The sequence below is a fragment of the Dicentrarchus labrax genome, unplaced genomic scaffold (assembly GCF_905237075.1).
Source record: "Dicentrarchus labrax unplaced genomic scaffold, dlabrax2021, whole genome shotgun sequence".
NCBI classification, from domain to species: Eukaryota; Metazoa; Chordata; class Actinopteri; family Moronidae; genus Dicentrarchus; species Dicentrarchus labrax.
The window spans coordinates 24,604,959-24,614,111 of NW_026136705.1; the positions used below are offsets into that span (position 1 = coordinate 24,604,959).

A 9,153-nucleotide genomic window follows, 5' to 3' on the forward strand; every position below is an offset into this window, starting at 1 on the left:
AAAACTGAAACTATAACACCAAACAAAGTTGGATGTCCTTAAACTGTCAATCTGTCCCAGTTCCCGCAGCCTGCAGGGTAGTCAAAGAGCAGTAACATCTGATATTTACCAACCTTATCAGTCCTCTGTTTGATTTTAAAGTTCCTTGCTCTTTCAACTTTAATTTTATCTCTTCTTAGTTCTTCATTTTTATTTATGTAGTTTAGGTAACATTTATTTATTGAATATGCCTTGTGTGTTTTAATTCAGACTTTGAAAAATCTGCCTCGATTTTCTATTCTAGCATGAATAGCCTTATTAATTAATTTCATTTTTATCCAGAATTATACTTTTTCATTTAATAAAAGTTATTTTAATGACTGGACCTGACAGACTACAGCAGATTTGCTTTTTTGTGCTAAAACACAAAGATGATAGCCAACACTGTGCTTGCTGCTGCACAATTTTACAACTGCAGGTCCTGTGTGTTATTATGATTGTGTAATATTTGTATTATAGTGCTTACGGTAATGCAGTTGCTTTAAAGCAACCCCCCAACCTGGGGGTCAGAACCATCACAAGATCAGGCTTTGACAAATCTGGATCAGGCCTCCATTTTCCATTCCAGCATGAAGAGCTTAATTAATTAGTTTAATTTTATATACTTGGTTTTGATGATAAAGTAAATATTTACTTTATCATTTATATATATAAAATCTGCTCTAGTCTTCTGTAATATTAAACTGAATATCTTTGGTTTCAGCTTTCTGTCGAAACGGTGGACATTTCTTGCTGTTTTCTGACTTTACATGAACCAATTAATTTATCAGTTACTAAAAATGGAAAGAAAAAAAAAATCATTAGTTGCATTTCTAATTATAACTGCACTATTTTACATGTGACAATGACACATGCATATGCCCCAGGCGGCCACCAAACCTACAGTCCCACAAAATCACAAAGACAACCCTTTGCTGATTTACATTGTTTTTATTTATTCTTTTGTTTCTTTATATCCTTCAGATTCCAGGTACATCAGAAGCACATAAACGGACCTCGTTACACAGATTATAAAAGACCTCTGTTCCTGCAAGTCAGCGTTCAGGGAATTAATTTTTTTTTTTTTTTTTTTTTAAACCCGCTCAGGCTACGTCATACCTCATGCTCAGCGGTGCCGTCATCAGCGCGCGCCCTCTCTCTCTCCCTCTCGCCTTCAGTCGACGCTCCGTCATGTCTACCGTGTAACCGAGTCAGCGGAGGCTTTTTGTTCTCCTCGCCGGGCCCGCTGCTCGGTCGTCGCCTCGCATGAGTGGTGAAGTTGTTCTTGTAGCCAGCGCCGATTAATCTCAACATGGAGTCCGGAGAGGCCGCCGAGGAGAAGGCAGCCTCTCTGTCGGCGGCGCAGAGGAGAGCCGAGATCCGGAGGAGAAAGCTGCTCATGAACTCAGAGGACAGGATGCACAGGATCGTGGGCTACGCTAAAACCGAGACTGAAACCAACGGTATGCTTTTATAAGAGTCGTGTCTGTTTAAAAACTGAGCCGAGTTGGATGCAATTAATATGGCTCTGTATTCACACGGGAGGGGGGGGAGGGTGCAAAGAGACCTCAGTAAGAACAACAGGAGAGCAATCCAACGTTATTATTATTATTATTATTATTATACAAAGAATATGGATGCAGGAGGACGTCGATTCAATTCACAGGTGCTGCCCAAATCAGGTAAGACCTCCTCTCCATCACCTGGATGAAGGACAGGCTGCATGAACACACACACAGAGAAAGACAAAGCTTGAGCATGTTGTTCACACAGGTTGGAGAAAAAGGAGAAAGGAAACAAACACATAGAGAGGGGGGGGAAAAGAGGGAGAGAGAGGTCTCAGGATGGCTGATGGAGGACAGTGATGAGAGCGGTAGAGAGATGAGTTTGGGATTTTAAAGGCCTCAGCGGTGTCAGTAAGGAGGTTACTCAGACAAGATAAGAGAAGGACCTGCAGGGGGATTGGAATAAAAGCTTTAATGAGATCAGATGTGTATGAAGTGACGTTCCCATGCTCTTTTTTTAAATATGAGCTGACATGAATAAGGAGCCAGTGAAGGGAAGGTAAAAGTGGTGCATGTTAAATTTTCTAGTTTTAGTTCAGATTCCAGCTGCAAGGGCCGGAAAAAAAGTGTTAAAATAATCACATCTGGATGAAACAAAGATGTAGAAAAAAAGGACAGAAAAGACTTTTAGCTGTGTTAGGTAAAAACACTGATTGGTGATTTCCTCAATGTGCTGATCGTAGGAACGGGTGGGATCAAATGTAACACTATCTCACTGCTGCTGTTTAGAACTACAGTGTCTGCCTGCAGTAGCATCATTTCAGTGTTCATAATCAGTATAAAGGTATGAATATGAGGATGAGTGACGTGTTCTCCCAGCCTGGGATTCAAACCAGCAACTACCTGGTCCCGCTGTAAGTCTGCTGACGCATGGTGGCGCTGTTCTCTGCCATCAGAGTCAATGTTTGGTTTCTTTTTCTATGATAACAAACGTAATATATCTTTGGGTTTTGGACTGTGGATTGGATATATAAAGGAATACAGCATTGAGCCAAGTTAATGCTGGAACCTGAACCCAATATCAGTATCAGTATTCGGTTAAAGGCCCAGCACTGACCCTCCTGGATGTGTGGATGGGTACAGACTGTGGTGGACTGACACCTCACTGAAGATCACCAGCTGATTGACAGCATAGCTTCAACCAACGTCAATCTGAGCAGAGGACTAATCGGCTGAATCGGAATAAATGAAAACACTCGTGGGAGTGTGCAGGGTTTTTTTTTTTTTTTGTCATGCAGCAGTGTTGCCAGACTCGGCTTTCTGTTGAGCTGTGAAATATGCTCCAACACCTTTTTTGTGTAGCTGTAGCTGTTGTCAAATGTAGGGTTGCAGTTGTTAATCTGGGGAATATTTACCATTAATTATTAATAGCCTATAAATTGTTGGAAAATAGTGAAAATGGCCCTGAGTGATGTCCTTATATTGCTTATATGGCCCTCCGAGCAGTTCACAATTGAACGATATTCAATTTCTAACAATATGAAACAGTGAAAAGCTGTAAATTCTGACATTTGAGAGTTTGTAACTGTCATTTTCCCTGATAAATAACTTAAACAACAACTAATAGACGTATAGTTTCAGCACAAGTTCACTCTTCTGCTGTCTTACACCTGCAGCTGGAGCGTCCCAGCGTCCCACAGAGCCCCACTTCCACCTCGATCTCGACAGGACAGAGCCATGGTCGTCATCCTCATCACCCCCGAGGCCGTCTCCCTTCCTGCCAGAGGCTTCGGGGCTCGGCAGCCGCTCCCACAGCGCCACCCCAGAGAGGAGGGGCTCACCCCTGCCAGGCTTCAGCGAGCCACACGGAGGCTCTCTGGAAGACGACATCGGAGGGATACGACAGAGGCCGAGGGGGGAGCGGGTATCGGACGACATCAGTGGCTCCCCGCGTCGAGGTCTCCAGAAGTACCTGTCCCGCTTTGACGATGCCATGAAACTGCGGGGTCAGCTGGCCAATGAGAAGCCGGCCCAGGACGGAGGGCCTGAGACGGAGGAGTTTGATCCCTTCAGAATCTTCAGGCTCATCGGCAGCATCCTCCTCGCTGTTTTTGTGAGGGGCTTCGTCTGCAAGTATCTGGTGAGTTTTTGAGAAGTTGGGTGTTTTCACTTCCCGTCTCTTGTCAGTAAGTGCTCGGGTTACTCATGCTGATTTCTGCATGCATTCATTTTTGTCACATTCCCTGCTGAAGTCTGAAAGCAGCCCACATTTAATGTTAGCTGCCAGAAACATGATTTTATTCTGCTAATGTGACTCATATTTTTTTTCATTCTAGTCAATATTTGCTCCATTTCTGACCCTCGAACTGGCCTACATGGGGTTGTCCAAATACTTTCCAAAGGTGAGTTTGCACTAGATTGTTTTTAAGATATTTTATTTTAAGAGCCCTTTCTCAGATTTGTTATTTTTTTAATTATAAAAAACTGTATATTTAAATGTGAGAGAACTCTTTATCCCAAAGTATTTTGATATCTTCATTGTGTGAAGGAATCGTTCAGTGTTGACTGGAATCACCCTCATGTCTCTAAGCTACACATGAAACTAGAGCTAGTAGGTGATTAGATTAGCATAAAGACTGAAACCATGGGGAAACGGCTAGCCTGGCTCTTTCCAGTGTTTAAAAAAAAATACACCAAAACAATTGATTAACTATAAAAACAAAACAAAAGAAATGTCATCATAGTTGTACATCTGTTCCTGCAGGTAGAGAAGAAGGCCCAGACCACTGTGCTGACCGCTGCCCTGTTGCTGTCCGGCATCCCCGCTGAGGTCATCAACCGCTCTATGGACACCTACAGGAGGATGGGCGACGTCTTTGCCGACCTCTGCGTTTACTTCTTCACCTTCATCCTCTCCCATGAGATCCTGCAGCTCATTGGTTCAGAGACTCCCTGATGGACCAGGAGGATCTCAGTAAACCCCGCTCTCCCTTCTCGATCTTCCCTCCCTCCGTCTCCCATAGCAACAAGGCACGGTCATTTACGTCGGCTGACGTGGGTTTGTTTGTCGACAGTCTGGAAACAAATCCTCACTGCCTTATTAACAGGGCCTCCCGTCAGCTGGACGAGTGCTCATTAATTCAGTGCTTCAGGATTCCTCTAAGGCTAAGCTACATGTGACCAGAGAGCCTGGTGTTTGTTACAGATCTCCATTTTTTTTCTCCGGACTAAAGCCGAGAAACAGAAAGATAGTATGTTTGTTTGTGTGAAGAATGCACAGAGGCATTTGTTGTGCTGAGTGATATTTATTTGTCAGGTCTATCACAGAAAACGGTAAATGTCATATTCAAGAGTGGACAACAGTACAGTTCGTCATCAGTCTGGCAGCCACAGACGCCATTTAACTTCTGAATGGGAAACACTGGAGTCCCTCAAATGCTGGGCGACATTTCTCAAACTGACTTCACATCATTCATTTCTGACATCACAATATGGCAAAGGGTATGCAAAATTACACACAAAGTAATCAAACTGGTGCGCAATGCAAGGAACTGTCCTCCAGTACTATGCATTACATCAGAAAAACTCCACAAACAGAAACTTTAAAGAGTAACTCAACACCTGGCTGAAAAGCCGTGTTTTGCTGCCCTCTCTAGTTCAAGTGTGTAACCACACCCACAAGAGTGATGATGTACTGACACGCCCTGGAGTACACTTCTACTTCACTGCAGCAAGGTGAGAGCCAACAGAGGGCAGCAAAAAAAAACCACCAGCTGCTGTGAAGTTGTTTAAAAACTCTAATTGTTTGCATGAGATCATTCATTTAAAGTGAGATTATGTAACTTTGGCTAAACAGCAGCCGCCGCCGACATAAACCGCAATTATAGGATACTTGGAAATGCTAAAAAACATCGCAACAGCATATATGCTATAGAAAGCCAGAGAACTAACTCATTAATGTCTGTAACATTATTCTTACCAGACCAGTTCAGGCTGTAGCTGCAAAACCCCCAGGGTGTATTGAGTTGAGCAATTGTTTGCATTTATGAAGTCAGTGTTATTTATTATTTGACAATGGCATAGTCTTGCTTTAAAAAAAAAACTGCATTTATGAAAAGAAAAGACAATATGTTGCTATTGTCATGACACGATTTACTGAGAGCTGATGAAGAAGGATATTGAATTTTCATCCAATTAAATCGGAATAATCTCCAAAGATGGTGAATAATCTGTGCATGGTGTCATATTCTCAGTGACGCAGACTCCTCAGCAGGTGTCTGATTGCTGTAAAACCAAATCTGAAGGTAAAACTTTGAGAACTGCTGGAGAAATTTGGATTTAGTTGATCTCCCAACTAGTATTACACCACTGTTTATCATATTAACCAGCCCTGCAGTGTGTCGGGCAGCACATTTTCCGTTCATGTCATTCAAAATCTGAATCTAAACTTCACATAATCTGATAGCCGGATGAACGAAGGCTGTCAGAGGTAGTATAAGTGATTTAACTACACTGGCCCTCGGAATGAAGAGATTTCGTGGGTTTTTTTTAATCCGTTATGATTCACAGTTTATGTCTGAATTAAGCAGAAAGCTTAAGACAGAGTATCATTAAGACTGGCAGGCTTTTCTTTTTCCTTTTTATACATATTGTCTTCACATCTGCTGATTATTGTTGCAACTGCTGCACCTCAAGCAGCCGATGAGCTTGAGGTGCAGCAGTTGTGTCACAAATGGTAACCATCATTGAGGTCGGACAAAACATTTCTTTTTAAACAAAATTACATTGAGGTTTAGGACAAATGTCAAAACGTGTGTTCTGAGATTAGTTTTCAAAAATACTATTTATTCACATATGGCCCCCTCGACTCTTCTCTGTCGTACACACATCAGATAGCAAGAAAAGTGGTTTCACATGGACATCCAATAAGGCTGCACGGCCACCTTCAGGCTAAGGAGTTCGAGAAGTAAATACAGCTACAGCGCAGCAGCCAGCGTTCATTTTAACACACTGATAATCTTATAGTAGGTGAAACAGAAAGTGCTTGCTTCTAAAAATATATTAAAACAAATCTGAGATCAAGAGCTTTGATCACAGTGTTAATGTCTTGAGATAGAGGTAGTGAAGAAAGCTAGAGATTGCAAAAGTACTCTGGATACAGGAAATAAATAAATATCAGTCGATTTGAAGATAAATGAAAAACTAAAAGCTTCTTGTTTTGAGTTCACAAAGCCTGAGGAACAGTTCCACACATGGTCCTCCAGCCATGGGTTAGTTTGAGATGAAACAAAACGTTTTTAGGAACATTAGACAACATTTTCTGTATCTTTTGTACAAGCAAGAGGATGCTGAATTCTTCATCCATCAACTGAAACACTAACCTCTTTATTGATTATATTTAATTGTTTTCTTGAGAACTTGACCTCTCCTTTTTAATTGGTGGATAAGAATCATATCTATTCGTGTTGTGACAGATTTTCAGTGCTTTCTTTCAGTTGTATTTTCTGTTACCTGGTGTTCAGAAGGGTCCATCTATGTTAGTTTTCTCCCATCGTTTTAGGTTGTGAAGTCAGAAGAAGCATTTAGTCCTTAAACGTGGAGTGTATTATTTTGCACGAGCTTAAATAAATAAATAAATAAAAAACACAGTAAACTTTAGTATATGTACGCAATGAGAAGTGCGATTGAGGGCAATGTTTGGGGGTTTTACTGGAAAGCACTGTCACTGCAAATGAATGAGAGGCAGTGGGAGTTTGTATGTTATTTGTGTTCAGTATTTCTGGTGACGTTTCCTGCTCTGCTTTATTCAAGCCTCATCCATACATACTTCATATATACTCTCTACATCTGTGCTCTTATGTCCTTTCTCAATTCTTCTAATTTCATCCAAATTAATTTATTAGTGTGAATATGTGTTTTTTCTTTTTTCATGTAAATGAATTGGTGTGATTTATCCTATGACTTGTCTGACCTACCTGATTGTTTTTGATAATGTTTACAGAATAACTGTTTTTATGGCTCTTACAGTATCTATTTGAACTTCAGTAACAACATTTAGTGTTGACATGATGTAAACAGTCTGCTTAAAAAACCTACACAGGAATGAATAATCTGACAATTCATACCAAATAAAATACTACTTGTGTGACATACTCTATTTTGACTCTCACTTTCTTAATGTATTTTATTTATGGGGGTATGAAACTGGCACAGTGCACATTATGAATTGCAGGAAAAACTGCTTTCCTGGGATAGATTTGCCTTTTTAGCTTTAATTGAGGTTATGACTCTAAACTAAATTTATTTTAATAGTCCTAAAGTTGAGGTGTGTTAGGGCCAACTGCAAAATAAAGAATAGTTTGCTTATTATTAAGAATGAGATAAGATGTTCCTTTATTGAAAAATTCAAGTTTGACAGCAGCACAGGGGAAATGTGGTGCACAAATACAATAAAGAATATTCAAAACATTATAAAGATATAATAGAACATATAAAAACTAGAATGAAAATATGTACACTATACGCAGTATGCAATAAAGGAATATGGTGTGCAAGAAATGGTGTATAACTAACTGTACATGTGCAATTATTACAAGGTAATAGAGTTGTGCAGGTTAAAGTTAAACACTTTGAGGCACTGGACTGGATCAGTCTGTGGCTGAAAGTGCTCCTGTGCTGCCTCGGCTCAGTTTAGAGAGGATGAGAGGGGTTGTCCATGATGTCTTTCAGCTTCCCTCTCACCCTCTTCTCAGTCATTGGCGGCCAATAATTCAGTGTTTTTGTTTCATATGTTGAAGCATTTTTGTCTGACCAAATGCAGCTCAGTGAAATACTGGATGATAATATACATTGTGTAACTTTTCATGCACATTTTATGTATAAAGATGTATATCAGTATTGGGAAAATATTCCTTAAATCTGCTTTAATGCCATTGTATTGATTATGACTGTATTCCTCAGTCATATTTAGAGGAAGAGTGTTAAGGTTTTACTGAAATCATTATTTTCTTTTAATTGAGGGAATGTTGGATTTACAGCTGATAAAAGCAAGCAGCATAAAAGCCTTTAAAAACAAAAAACACAAGTTCATTAAAAAAACCCACCAACAATATGTTCCAGATACAAAAAACAAAACCCAGTCACGAGTTAAGAACATAGCATAAAATAACAGTGTAAGTCATCACTTAGTCCTCACTATTTTCTATTAAATGTAGCAGAGTAAAAAGTAAATCTCTGGTAGTTGATAGAGTATTTTAAGAATATACTGTATATAAGTATTAAAGGAAAATACTCAAGTCCACCTCTGGTTGAGCCCATTAAAATATATTTATGGTTTTAACAGTGTTGGGCAGTAATGCATTACTAGTAAATAATAATACTTTCCACAGTAACTAGCAGTGTACATATAGGAGATGGAAACATTTACGTTCAGCACTGGGAAATATTCCCATTATTTTGATTTTAAAAAGCTAGTCTGAATTTTGGGGAGGATTGCCAATTTTGTGGGGAGTAGCAGAAAAGCAATTTAACTAGTAGTGTAACTAATAATTGTTGGCAGCAGTGGCGTGCATAGACTTTTTGAAGGTTAGTTTGCTGTTAGGATCAGCATCCATGAGAACTGTGTGCATTT

The 9,153-nt window shown here is 40.0% G+C and overlaps 1 protein-coding gene across 1 annotated transcript; it reads left to right on the top strand.

Moving 5' to 3' along the window:
* The first annotated feature begins 1,155 nt into the window (after nucleotides 1–1,155).
* camlg (calcium modulating ligand) lies at nucleotides 1,156–7,680 on the top strand. The gene is made up of 4 exons (XM_051400653.1): nucleotides 1,156–1,481; nucleotides 3,200–3,663; nucleotides 3,860–3,925; nucleotides 4,288–7,680. Exons 1-4 carry the CDS (start codon nucleotides 1,331–1,333, stop codon nucleotides 4,477–4,479), a joined length of 873 nt encoding a protein of 290 aa, XP_051256613.1. The 5' UTR covers nucleotides 1,156–1,330; the 3' UTR covers nucleotides 4,480–7,680.
* The last annotated feature ends 1,473 nt before the right edge of the window (nucleotides 7,681–9,153 follow it).

Coding starts and splice junctions, on each gene's coding strand:
- camlg (XM_051400653.1), top strand. CDS start 1,331: ATGGAGTCCGGAGAGGCCGCCGAGGAGAAGGCAGCCTCTCTGTCGGCG. Junction 1,482..3,199: donor AACCGAGACTGAAACCAACG/GTATGCTTTTAT, acceptor TTACACCTGCAG/CTGGAGCGTCCCAGCGTCCC. Junction 3,926..4,287: donor TGTCCAAATACTTTCCAAAG/GTGAGTTTGCAC, acceptor CTGTTCCTGCAG/GTAGAGAAGAAGGCCCAGAC.